Raw genomic sequence first — 14,696 nt, 5'->3', positions numbered from 1 at the left:
CCTATCATTACTTAGTTTTCAAGATCAAAGGTCAAGGTCACTGTAACTAAAATTAAATTATTGAATGAAAATGGTCTGCTTTCATTTTTTGTGTGTTATGTTTACTTTCACATTTATTATCCTTTTTAATGTCTCTGCTTGCCAGGAATAGTCAGTGATATTTTGTTTATAATTGTGGTCTTAAGTTCAGTCCTAATCTTATCTTTTACTCTCAAAGCTTAAAATGTCTTTTTACATGTATACATCATGGCATATACTGTTTGGAAATTTGTCTGCTTTTTCAATATTTTTGGTACTTGTGTAACAAGTTTAGGGTCATTAATTAAGCAACATTTGCAATCAACTTACTCTTTCAGATAGTAATGGATACTATATCTTAGTCTTGGTTCACAAATATGTTTGAATCCTTGCTCACTTCAAATAATTAATAGTCAAAATGATATATTGTTTGTTTGTTTGTTTGTTGGGATTTAACGTCCAAGCAGCAATATTTCAGCATATTCAGATGAGTAAATGATATATTAAGCTGGCCCTTGTTGTAAAGGATATATGAAGCTGGTCTCTAGTGTGAATGATAAATGAAACTGGCCTCTAGTGTGAATGATAAATGAAGCTGACCCTTGTTGTAAATGAGCAGCTTTCAAAACATATTGAGACTGTGGATGTTTTTTTTTTTTCATTTAAAATTGTCTACTGGTACTGTTTCTTTTTTTTCTATATCCTTACTCAATCTAGGTATGGACCAATCAGATTGCTTGAAATGAAGACTGATGGTGTTTCAATGTCTGACTTGATGAGATACTTGATTAAAGAAAGCAGATTAAAATAATTATGCCTTTAAAAAAAATTGACTAATTCAAAGAAAGTTCATTTATTAATAAGAAAAAAGCATGGTTGATAAAGATTCATTTGTTTTTAATCTTATTGGGAAATAGGCTATCACTACACAAATCCTGTTAGTAGGTGAATAAAGTATTGAATGGCTTTGTTTTATGCATCTTTCATTTATTGAATCTTTGTTTGTGTTGGGAATTTCCATTGTGGGATTTTCCAGGTACAATTTCACTTACGTACCATAGGAGTACTTATGTAGCAAATTTTACTGTTAAAACAGATGGATAGAGTATTGATTTTTCTTTGCAGAATTTATCTTGCTTTGGGCAGATAAGATTTTTTTGTAGGTGTGAAATTCCTGCCAATCAAAGTGAGTTTCTTCCTCTCCATGGGAAAATTCAATTTTTTTTCAGCCAAGTCTCACTTACCCAGTACTGGAAATCTAAATTTTTCTGTTAGAACTGACCACGATTATGACCATAAATAAGATTAACATACTCAAATCCATCCATACTTCTGATTGTCTGTTTCACTTTATGTATTCTAACTAATTGATTGATTTTTATGAAACTTTAGGGAATAGTTATTAGGAAATGCCATTTTAATTTTTGATATGAATGAAATATGGATTTTTTTTTAGTTTTTCTTGACCTTTGATAAGGTCCAGAGGAGGTATCCATTCTGTATGTATCTGGTGAATATTAATGTACTTGTACCCATTTTAAACTTTTGACTTCCAAAAGGTTTGGATAACTAAATTAAAATTTAGGTATAATATGTCATAGTGGTGTGGGGTATTCATTTTTCAGCTATGCACACAGTAATTCTAGTTATGAAGAGGAATTATTTTCAAATTTTAACGCCTTGTGCTGGTGTAAAAAAAATAGGCCCGCATTATCCTTGTGTCCCAAAAAATTGATTGCATTTAGTATGGAGAATGGTTGATTCAGAGAGTTGGTCGACATATAGCAAAATATACCCAGAATTAAACAAATTTTTTTTCAACAAAAAATAGACTCCATTCCTGGATCCACCTCTGATTGGAAAGAAATACCAATTTGTACTTATTTACATTCTGGTCAAACCGAAAATAATTCCATATCAAAACAATACTGTATTATAACAAAAGTCAGATGTACTAACATGCTGTATATTCTTCACCTTTTCAAGTTATCAAGCATTGAACTTATGAATGTTGTTTGTTTTTATAGACATTATAAGTGGTTTTGGTCATTTAAGTACCTTTCAGGGTATACCAAGGAACTTCAAGGACATTTTTCTTCCATATTTGAGTGAAAGCATTTTAAAATCTGACATCTTGATATCAGTATAAATATACATATATATGGCCCATTGACCTTGGAATTAGGCTAAATCTAAATGGTTTACCCTTTTGTTTAAGACTGGATTGCCTTGGTATTAGATTTCAGTAAATCATGGAACTTTCAAAAATTAACTGTTCGAACAGGCATAGATTTTGTATGTGCATAGTGTCTGTCATCAAGTTTCTCCTTTTTCCAGGGAGGACAACTTTTTTTTTATTTCTGTCTGTCTTTTATGAAGTTGGTACATTATTTTTATATACTTAATATTTCTATCATTATTATATACCTTGATAAAATTAACTTGTGTACACTTATTAAGAATAAAGTTTATGTGTGTTTTTTGTTGGGGCCCACTCCAAGAAAAATGAAATTGTCTACTTTTCTTTATTCAGTTTTAAGAAATAGAGTTTTTGGCATTGTTTAAAAACACAGATTTCAGCACTGACCTTATTTTTTGGAATATGATTATTTTAAAGATGGTATTTCTTTTTTTATAGTTAGAAAGCCAGGAAGATGCCAAACTAAGTCAGATTCTATATAAACAGAAACTACATCAGTCACAATTACAGTCACCAAGACAACAGCAATACAGTCAACAACAGTCATCAAGACAACAATCCAGTCAGTCAGGCAGACAACAGAACAGTCACTTACAGTCATCAGCTAGACCAGAAAATAGCCTTAACAACTTGTCAGCCAACTCCTTTGCTAGTTCTGAGCAACTTTCAGGTAGGGACCAGAAGTAAAACTATAATTGAATTTATACTTAATAAAAGATATTGAATGAAACAATGACTGAATACTGGTAAATGCCAAAAGAGTTATCCAAAGCTGAAAACATATTTTCCACGTTTAAAAATAACTAGAAATTTAAAAAAGAGATGAATTCTACGTATAGTTGCCCAACTTTTTGGTGACTTGTACATGGATGGGCTTAAATTTTATTTTGGCCTATTTGTTGATACTGGACTTTCTATCCACAGTCGGTAGGACTTAGACTTGGATAGATAATTATGCCAATATATACATTATTATACAATAACTTGTAATTAATTATGTAACTATTATTTAAGTATACATGCTGAAAAAATTCAACATGATAAAAACCCATAAAAGGCCAAGTTTTACCTTGTTTTTGACATTTTCATTACGATTTATGTTAATACTAAAATGTTGATTCTGTAAAAATCAGCTGTTAACTTCATTTGTCTCAGTCTGATTGTACCAGATGAGCAAACAAACATTGTTCTAAATATCACCACAGGAACATAAAAAAAATTATAATATCAGCAATTTAATTTTTTGCCAAGTCATTATTTGAAATCCATTTACAGACCCATGAAATATTTATGGTAGAATGGTATCCTATTTGCAGATACTGATAATATCTTAAACTGATTAAATTGTGCAACTGTACATGAATGGCTGTGATTATATTGTTTCTATGTGATTTAATAGGGATGACCTAAATCCTAATGGGAATAGGAAAAAATTGGAATAGTATTTAACTTAAATAATTAGATGGGTCTATCAAAGTTTTGATAAAAACAGGCTAAAGTTTAGTGTGCTTAAAGGGAAATTACTCTTTTTTTCAAATATGTTATAGGCCCATGGTTCTTCTAGAGTTCTTGTAAATACAGACTTGAGTTTAGTCTCCTTTAAAGGGAAATTACTCTTTTTTAAGTATAACATGGGCCTGTAGGTCTTCAAGAGTTTTTGTAAATATAGAATTAAAATTTGTCTGCTTTAAAAGGGAAATTATGCTTTTTCAAATCCAGTTTTCCTGGCAATTCCTTTCACTGTATGTTATATTCTGCTTTTCCAAATTTCTGCTTTTATTGGTTTGTCATGTCAAATCAGGTCCATACAATTAGTCAATATTCATTAAGGCAGTTATTGAGTTACATTTACAGGATAATCACTAATTTCTTTCATACACATTGCTTTTTGTCCTTTTCCAAGACTTGATGTATTGATAGACCTTTTTCTCTTGACTATAAAGTTTTTATAATAAATATTACTGTTGTTTTTCTTTTTTTGATTTGCATTTACTGGCATTTGTAGTAAAATCAATATCATTTATCAGTATATTACTTTAAACTATGTTTTGTTGGAAACCAGTATAAGTTGATAATGGTTTGTGATTCCTGGCTTTAAATGTGGATTTTATCAACTTAATCACCCATCAGGAGCACCTGAGTTCACTACTAATTTTCAGTGGGGTTTGTTTATTTGTGTGTATTTTTTGTTCTTTTGTTCTTAGTGTGTTAAGTTAATTTTCTCTTTTTTATCTTGTTCAAAGAGGATTTGTATTGAGGAGAGGGGACTTAGTAAGTATAAATTACAGGGATGATTTTGTTCCATTTTTTAGTGGAATTCTACTATTTTAAATCTGGATTTTACCATTACAATTCTTTTTTTACTGTATATTTACTTCCAATTTCACCCATTTCCGCTTGGTAGACCTCATAAAATTTCAGGAAATTTGTCCCCCCTCACTTTGATGGGTAGTAGACATATTTATTTTGTCCTGTCTGTATGTCTGTCACACTTAATAAATATAAATTATGTCTCCCTCTACTATGAAGGGTAGAAAACATTATGTTTTTGTCCTGTCTGTCTGTCTGTCTGTCTGTCAGATTTATGTCTCCCTCCACTTTGGTTGGTAGATAAACATTGTATTGTTTTTTGTCCTGTTTGTCTTGTCTGTCACACTTATGTCTCCGTCCACTTTGATGGGTAGACATACATTGTATTGTTTTGTCCTGTTTGTCTGTCTGTCACACTTATGTCTCCCTGCACTTTGGTTGGTAGATAAACGTTGTATTGTTTTTGTCCTGTTTGTCTTGTCTGTCACACTTATGTCTCCCTCCACTTTGGTGGGTAGACATACATTGTATCATTTTGTCCTGTTTGTCTCGTCTCAGTCTGTCAGTTACTTTTGATGGTGCAACACCTTGGAAACCGCTGAACCAAATGTCATGAAACTTTGTAGGTAGTTAGGACATGATATGTAGTTGTGCACATTACAAGGAATTTATGGTCCATTGAATTTAGTGGGAGTTGTACCCCTTTGAATTATTGAAAAGGTGGGGAGAGACATACTTTTTGTGTAGGCAAAAACAAACTTTAATCTATTTGTGTCCAATCCATTTTGCTATTTGTTTTGTATTGGAAATAAAATATGTTTTATTAAGGATTTACTCGTGTTTGTACCTATCGTAATACTTCTTCTTTAAGAAAATTTATATTTAAAATTAAAAAGTAGAAAAACTTGAACTCATTAACCAATATAACCTTTATAGCATGTGGATGACGTCAAATCTATATTCTCTACTGAAGTAAGCGATTGTGACATCATCCTTTTATAAACCTTCTAGCTACCATTGTGGTGTTTTCATAACGCATTTGAAGGACTCTGTGATTGGAAAATTAAAATAATCGTTATAATGATATACAGAAATAACTACAATAAATTATACATTTAATCAGAGTCAAGAAATATCCCTATATACTGTGATTAATAATCAATAGGTTATAAGTCTGCAATTCTATAATGTATTTTTATAAAAGATTTTTCAATGTCTAGATTACATTAAACATGTTTTGGTAAGGTGTTATTAGCAACAATCGTGTGATTTTGATCTTACTATTTTATCTGATTGTTTTTGTATCTATGAGTTAGTCATCCTTATTGGATGATTGTGGATGGTCACGGATAATTTAAGATAACTTTGCTGTTTATTATTCTTGCCATGGTTTGTGTCAACCTTTTGAACTTGGACCATGTATACATGTCATGTTTTTTAAAGAACTTATGCAATACTGGTGCTTCAAGAGTAGGCGATCTGACATTTCGTAAATGGAATCCAGAATTGCTTCCTGCTCATCTTGACAAGAATAAGGAATGATAGTAAAGAGGGTTAGACCTACATATGATTATTAGGTACCCTTGAAGGTCTAGTGCAAATGTAGGTTCTGTGCTATTGTGTATTTGGTTATGATAGCTCTTTCAAATGTCCCGTATTTATAACTTTCTTGCTATCGTCAATCGATACCTTTAAAGTATCAAGAACTTATTTTAAGGCATTTTGATGTCATAATTTGTCATTAGAAATAATTGTAATAATCATATTGTTTTTTAAAGATTTTTATTTGAATTATTGAGATAAATGTACCTTGTAAGAAATGGTTCTACATTTTGAAAAAAAAAAAATCAGGATTTGTCATAAAAACACCACATATGGCACTCACTCTACCAAGGGAACTCTCATCCAACTGACTCTACCAAGGGAACTTTACTCTCATCCATGTTTCTTTTCCTGAACACCAAAGTATCTGATTACATCTGTTTATATAGTTTCCTGTCTGTCCATCTTTGTGTCTGTTTATGTCCAATAATACATTGTCTTTGTACTCTGCTGTCAAGTCCAATAAGGCATTTTTTGGACTAAGTTGTGTTCTTTGTCTGTCCATTTGTCCTTTAGTTGTGTTTACTTCTCAGGAACCAAAAATCAGATTTTACTCAAATTTTGTAAGTTTATTGATCTCTCACTACTATTTTTATTTGACAATTTAACAGGAGTGATGGGACATAGACAACTTCAAGTTTAATTAAAGTTGTGGATGTATGGTTATGTGAAACAGTTCTGTTTTCTTCTGTTGTTTCCCGTCGTTCATCTTTGTGTTTGCTCATTTGCCATTATACATTGTCCTCGTAACCTTTTGTCAAGCCTAAACCATAGAAACTGACCACCAAGAAGTTTATTTACTTATGTTTATATAGTTTCCAGTATTTTTCACACCTAATGTAACCATACATAGCCAGCCTGGTACCAAACAGTCATACAGTTTTAATGTCATGTATCATATAGTAGACTGCTAATTACTTAAGTGCTAAGTTTTAACGAGGGCATTGCCTCCATTTTATTTCATCGTTATCTTGGATATGTTTTTGTGCTCACATAAGTCAGCTAATGAATGCATTGAAAATAACCATTTTTTTCTATACGTTTTTTAATTTTTTTTTTATAATTTTATTATATTAAAGATAAGAGAAATTTCTCTGTTTTGTTTGGAATTTATTAATGATTTTATTATATTGAAGAAAACAAATATTCTCTATTTTTTTTTTTTTTTTTTTTTTTTTTTTATTATTTTATTATACATGTATTTGTATATATACAAAACAATTTTGGATTTTTTTATGATTTAAATTGTCTATAGTTATAGCTTAGTACATGTATCTTGTTTTATACATGTAATTCATATCTTTTCCCTTTGTTTTGACAGCCTAGTGCAGTTTTCTTGACCTTCATTTTCCTTCTTCTAAATCTACAAATGGTATAGATAGTATAGTTGTAATATAACATTTCATTAAGTTATTTTTGCCACCATTTTAATGTCATACAGTGATGAAAGGTTTGTTTTATTAGTTGTATGAAATTACACTTTCTACATTTTACAAATTTTATTCCATTTAATCTAAAGCTGATAGTAATTTTGTTTACCTCCTATCATTTTGAATAGGAACTTCTATAAATCTTCAGTACCCAATTTCATAAGAGTAATCAAGGAAACCAAAGTTATAGTGGTTATCAAAAGAATAATCCAGGGACGAAGACCAGACATGGAAAACAGACATACACAACAAAGAACATAGAGTAACTAAAATCATATATACAAAGTAACAAAAGCAAATGAGCAACTCCACTAAAAACTTGGAGCATGGACCAGGTGCACCGGTTGGGTAAGCGTCCTCTGCTTTTCTAGAAAAATCGATCTCTTCAAATCTTCATTTTCAAGCAATTTAACTGCTCAAAATTTGATAGGAGGAGGGAAATGAAAGAAATCCCAATTGGAGTTTTTTTAACAGATTCTTATTTTCCCAGGAAAAGATCTTTAAATATTTTGATCAATCAAATTGTAACAATCCCTAAATCTTTCTTTTAGAATTTATTTTTCTCATATACTGAGTATTAGTAATATCAGTCAATAATGTGACATCCATCCCTAGTGTGTTTATAGATTAGTATAGTATTTTGGTCAATTATATTATACAATGTATATTTTCTTATAAAAAAATTTTGATCTTATATGGCTCAGATTTAGGCTAATTATTGTCAGTGTAAACAGAATGTGTAGGCCTATGATACAAATAAGTAGTAACTAGATAGATTTATTATTATCTATTGTATAACTTTGGATCAGAGATTCTTTCTGTTATTAGAGACTATTGTCTGTTTTAATCCAGTGTTCTTTTAGTAGGAATCTAGTCATAATCACCTCTATGGAATTCCTGTATTAAATACAATGTACTTTTATTTATTAGGTTGTCTTGAATTTCTTTCCTGTTGTTGCTAAACTGGTATTCAGTGTATTCTGCATCTGGTCCTATTTGTACTTTTAGATAATTGTATGGAGATGGTTTTGTGTGTCTGATTTTAGGTTGATTAGAATTGAAGGTTATTAATAGAATTTAATAAAAATGTGCCCGACTTCATTGTCCATCTTTTTTTCAAATAAAAGCTTGGTTTTTTTTGGTTTTTTTTCCCTCTTGACATATTTTGTGAAAACTTTTACTTTTTCAAAGAAACTAACATGTTTTTTCCCCTGAAAAACGTAAAGATGCATGGCTGAATCTAAGATTATAGATGTATCTGTACATCATTTAAAAATTCATCACAAATAGCAAGTAAATGGGTTAGAAATTTATATCATTCAATTTTATTTTGATCCCACATGACTGACTTAAACCTTTAAGAAGCCCACATGCTGACTACTCCAATTTTTTAGATTTTATCTATTTACCCACATATTTGACTCTGTGCCATAAAACCTTGATGTTATTCCTAAAGACAGTAAAACTAACAACAAACTGTCATCAATTTAACCATTCAACCAAATATCATTATCATAGATGTGGTTTACATATTGTTGTATAAAATTTTCATGTTTATTAAATGAAACTAAGCTCGAAATGTGCTAGAATTGGAATTGCAACCTTATCCCTTTATATCAGTATCAGTTCTTGGTAGTCCCAGGTCTGGGAACACTTAATTTTTGACCTATGACCTTTCCAATTTAATTTACTTAAGTTCAACTTCATCTCAGTTATTCTCTACAGACCCTTTTGTGCTAACTGTTGGAGTGTCAATGGGCATGCATGAAGCCTGCTCAATTTACACTTCCGTGAGGAAAATTCTTTTGTCCAACCCAAGCCCTACCTTGCGGAAGTGTATATTGGGCATGCTCATAAACTTACCACAAAAGGGTCTGTTCATTGATACTTTATTGATGACTTTTCTCATTAGACCATTGACTTGAAACATGAAAAACCACTGATCAAAATAAATTTGGACTCCTGATCTTTATTAGAAATAAAGAAATTTAAAAGCCATGTTTTTAACAGGCTTCAAGTCCATTCAAACAGATTGTTTTATCATCATTATCACCACTGTCCAAAATACAGGCTAGTCAGGAAAAAAACATACTTACTGCTTAATCTTGATTTCGATAATGGTTATTAACTGGTCTAAAACTCGGCAATGATTATATTGTGGTCTTTATACTAGACACATTAAAAGTATACCTAATCAGCAAGATTAAACCTATTTGCAAATCCTCAATATTATTGTAATTGTGGTATAGAAAAAAAGCCATGAAGCTGTTGTTAATTAAATGGAATAACATGTTTTTTGTCACTTCTGTAGCATAATTTTGAAGTAGAATAAATGTCCACAACCATGTAGATAAAACCACTTGTTTAAGACCTCTGTGTAAATCCAGCCAAAGTGAGGTTGACACAATTCTGTTTAATGAGAACTACTTGTAAAAGACCTAGAGCTGTTTTAATCTGGCCAAAGTGAAGTTAACAAAGTTCTGTTTAGTCCTACATGTACAGGCCTTTCATTAAGAGGCGGTACCAGGTACTTTTACCTTTCTAAGCTGCTGAGAGGTACCTCCTGAGTTTAAAATTTTATTCATGTTTATAGAAGAAAATAATGAAAAGTACCTCCTACAAAACCAAAGATACCTGCATTGTAAAAAAATAATGAAGCCCCTGTAGTGTATATATTTAGTAACTTATCAAGGATTATTCTGGATATCATGCAATGAGTGATGTTGATAGCATTAAAAGCAACAAATTGAGTTTTAAACATTTATGGGTAAAATTTATGAAATTACATGCAATGAAATTTATTATTTTTTTCCAAATTTATGGGAAGGGTTTCATTTAACAGGCCTTTCCTTGGATTTTAGGTAGGAATGTATGCACCTTTCATTCCTTTCCTTGGAGCCATAATGTGAACTACTTGTATAACTAAATTGTAGATTGAAGTATATGAAATATACTGGATAGCAGGTAATAATCACACATGCCAAATTTCAGTTTGCTCAAAGGATAGGGGTATTAAATTTTCACTGTCTTTATTTTTTTTAAGTGTCATTAAATTGAATGGAATGATAATTATGAGTAAAATATCTGGACTTTGATTTGGTAAACTTTTATTTTTGTGATTCCCCAAATCTCGCAAATATAGTGAAAATTTCTCGCAAAGCGTGGTCCATTATTGTTGAATAGTTTATTAATAATGTATATGTTAGGGTCACTGGTTGTTTTATATTGTTTCTGATGAGTCCATTCAGTGAATAATTCATTAACTTCCCATTGAACTCTCATGCATTTAACTTAATGCTTGCGTAAATCAGTTATATCATTACCGTCCTGTACATCAGTTATTTCATTACCGTCCTGATGTTATAGGGACAACAAACAATGATGGATACTGGAAATCATGTACTATTTTGTAATTGCTTTTAGGATTATGTAGAAATACAACTTCAAGTAATGTTTTCCCTTTGGTATTCCTACCATTACAGAATCGGCAAGGAAAAGCCGCCCACTAGTCATATATCAAGCTCCGAACGTTAATGGTCCAATTTCTCACTTTTTAAACAAGGATATTTATATTTTTAGCCATGTGATATTTCCTTATCTTAACCAAAGGTGAGGTATAACACCTTTTGTTTGTGACATCACAATGAAATGTTTAGTGATGTCTTGTAAATACAAATTTATTTGAGCCGTAAGTTACATCAAATAAAACAGGTTTTAATTCTTCAGAGAATAGAGTTTGTTTTCTTTGGATTGAATGACAGTTACCTGATGAACTGCTAAGTGGACAATTGACAAGAAGATTTACACTTTCTGTTATTCCATATGCAATTGAATCTATGCTTTCTTCTCAATTGTTTAGAGCAAGAATGTTATACCGACCTGATTTTTTCCACTTTTTACAGGAATTTTGTTTGTTGTTTTGTTTTTTTTGGCTTTTTTTTCAGATTTGGATTTTACTGTTTCATGTTTCTTTTTTACCATATATTTACCAATTTCTAGTTTTTTATTTGCTCCGTAAAATCCTGTCTGGTAATAATACACACTAGAGAGTAAATTTGCATAGGGTCAAACAGATATTGTCAAACATAAATATAGGGTATGTAAGTCTCGTCGTGTGACCCCGTGATTTCACGAGATTGGGTCCTAGTCTACTATTCAAAATCATGGAGACTTTTTATTTAGAGAACGTTGAGTTCAGTGTTGAGGGCAAAATATCTTTTTGTGTTAAAAAATACCGATAAAAAATAACAAATATCTATTTCTACATGATAAAGGTATTAAGAAAAAACATAAAACAGAAGATTTTACATTGTTATACAGCGTTTCGAGTACCCGGAAGTAAACAATAAAATGCAGATCGGTCTTCGGTTTTCAATAGTTCTACGTTGTAAATTCCGGTAAAGAAAATGAAAATAGAACGAGACTTACATACCCTATTGTCAAGTGTTGTGATATTTTGACCAGAATGTTGAAAGCAATGCAGTTTCCTTAACTGTTCTTTTTATAAGTAAAATAAATTTAATGTGGTTATTTTTCAGAATCGTCAAGAGCTCCACTGCCCTCAGCTCAAGTAGCTGGATGGATTCACAGTAAGTTATTATCTTCATGGCACAGAGAACTAGAATATTTCTCTAAATAATGGGACTTACAATTCAATTTTGTTCCCTGTTTTCAAGTTCAAGTTAATTGCCACAATTTTTTTTTTATGTTGAAATATGTAAATTATTTTAAAAGTATTTTTTGCCAATATCCAGTTTACTACCATACGATCTTTAAAGAACATCTAATTCTATGAACATCATCATTGTATTTGCTGTAATGACATGATGTTCTCTGACTTTTGAAATTTTAAATAGTATCATAGCACTCATGCTGGAGCTGTCAAATTTTTGTTGTGTTTTTTTCTTTTTGGCTGTCAAAAAGATCATTTAATGGGATTATAAAAAATGACCGACTTTTGTAGGTCCTTTTTATTGAAATTTAAAATTTGCCAATAAATAGTAGATAATACAATATTTGACCAGATAAAATTTAACCAAGATCTCAAGATTCCTAATTGAAACTTCAACAAAACTTCTACTTTGTTTGATACTTAAAGTAGGACATAGTGATCAGGATTGGACTCATTATAAAATAAATGTTTTTTTAATTACGATTTGTTTGCTATCAATATCTAACATAAGCCCTCATTTCAAGAATATTCACAAAAAGTTTTTTGTTGTTACTATTGAATTTTATGTCAGTTCTTTTGAAGTGATTTTCTCATTTCAACGAGCCCTTAAAGACATTGTACTTGTAATTAAATTCATATTTATATCTGACTGAGCATTATTAAATTTTACGGATCATATTAAATTTCACAAAGAAGTAGCAGTACAAATAATAATGAAATTGCAAATCTTGCGTAACTGAAATTGACGACCGATTTTAATAAAGTTAAGTGTAGTAAGATAAATGTTAATTTATCAAATAAGAAATTTTGAAATTAACTCATTGTCAACAGCATTTATCAACTATTAGTTGAATTGAAATAAGGAGGTTTATACTTTTGACTTTTGGTATGGTTCATAAAGAAACTAAATATGACGCATTTCAAAATATTTTTCTTGACAACCTGCATTTCATATAATATTAATTAGGATAGCTTGGAGATATAAAATAATTTTTGTACCCCCCCACAAACAATTTTTCAAAATTTGTAAATAGATTAGTGTGTTAGCTGTCTAAAACACTGTATAAATTGTAGTCTTATTAAATTTTGCGACATGTAATACTTGTACAGGATGAATATATGTTGTGACAAGGCTGTAGCCAAAATTGTTTTTGGCAGGGTTTTGAGAAGGGTTATGTGAACAAAATTTTCTGACAAAAGTGCTAAACAAATTTTAAGTTTGTTAAATGAGCAAAGCTTTAGTAAAATACAGGTCAATTTAAGAAACAGGCAGGTCCTATAGAGATAGTTATTCCCAGGGGAAAAATGTGGAAATTTAGTGTATTCAATATTCTCAATGTTTTTATGGCAAATAAATGACTAATTTTTAAAAATTGGTCCATGTGCACTACAAAATTTACCACCATTTTAACTTCCAATATTGTTTCACTCAGCAGGCTGTCGTCACAAGTATTTGTGTTGAATATTTCTAGGTGTGTTGGATACATTTCAGCCAAAAATTGAAGTGTATCACCACCTGCCTGATTTTTGCATTGACATGTAAAAAAATTCTTTGTTTCTGCTCACTGCACCATTTGTTTTTTTATTGGGAGAAGTGTTTGTAATAGATTACATAAACAATAATGTCAGTATTGTTATTTTTCAAACAGAATTTACAAAATCTTCTCCTTGTCATCAATGTCTAGATTAGGCCCTGTAATGAGCAGTTACTTAAAGTTGTCTAAACCAACCACCTTGTTGCAAAGTTTAAAACTGATACAACTTGTAGGTTATGATGTAACAAAAATTAAATGCATTGTCATTTTCATGTTTGAGGATTGCCTTTGAACTAAATATAATATTAAATAGTCATTTTGATGGTTGACTTTTGACCTTTAAGACTAAGTATAATTTTCATACATGGAATAATACATCAGAATCTCAGCACTATTCATAAGAACCTTGGAATTCCCAATTTAAATCATGTCGATAGTGTTTCATGCCGCATAAAAAATCCTTTCAGTAATATATCTTTTCTTCTAGATAACAAGCCCTGCTATAAAAACCTCTTAAAATCTACATCTAAATCAGGATCTCTTTTTACATAAAGTCATTGTTGTAATCAATACCCATTGTCTGATGTGACTAAACTCCACCAGCTTGTGGAGACCTGCTGCTGATGTTCTTAAATGCTGAGCCATGTTTTGTTTTTTTAAAGTTTTTTGTTCGGTAGACTGTGTTTATTTACTTATTGATATTATATCGATTTAAGTGTCTTTATCTGTAGAAGTTGGAAGTATGCCAATGTTGTTTTTTAAACTCATGATAAAGAATTATAATATTTTGGTCCCAGTATCTCAGTGCTAGAAATTTTTATTGACACACGTCATGGAATATGGCCATATGTTTTAAAGAGCTTTAATTTGGTCTCTGATGTCATAGACTTTATGATGTATTATACAAGTACATTGCTATTTCATAATAC

General features: G+C 30.7%; 1 protein-coding gene across 14 annotated transcripts in view; it reads left to right on the top strand.

Moving 5' to 3' along the window:
- Window positions 1-14,696, top strand: part of LOC148614027 (uncharacterized) — a 92,979-nt gene that overhangs the window by 45,533 nt on the left and 32,750 nt on the right. For all 14 annotated transcript variants that reach the window (XR_015923548.1, XR_015923549.1, XM_088587787.1 and 11 more), the window contains 2 exons: window positions 2,657-2,888; window positions 12,099-12,149. Coding sequence is in view for 12 of the 14 variants with exons in the window: in XM_088587787.1 (XP_088443913.1) it covers window positions 2,657-2,888; window positions 12,099-12,149 (283 nt within the window). In the remaining 2 variants the exon portion in view is untranslated. The remainder of the gene's footprint in view (window positions 1-2,656; window positions 2,889-12,098; window positions 12,150-14,696) is intronic.

The sequence above is a fragment of the Perna viridis genome, chromosome 6 (genome assembly GCF_037379345.1).
Source record: "Perna viridis isolate PV_CMFRI_1.1 ecotype Kerala chromosome 6, ASM3737934v1, whole genome shotgun sequence".
NCBI lineage: Eukaryota > Metazoa > Mollusca > Bivalvia > Mytilida > Mytilidae > Perna > Perna viridis.
Note: the sequence above shows the minus strand (reverse complement) of the source record. Positions and strands in the feature narration are given on the sequence as shown.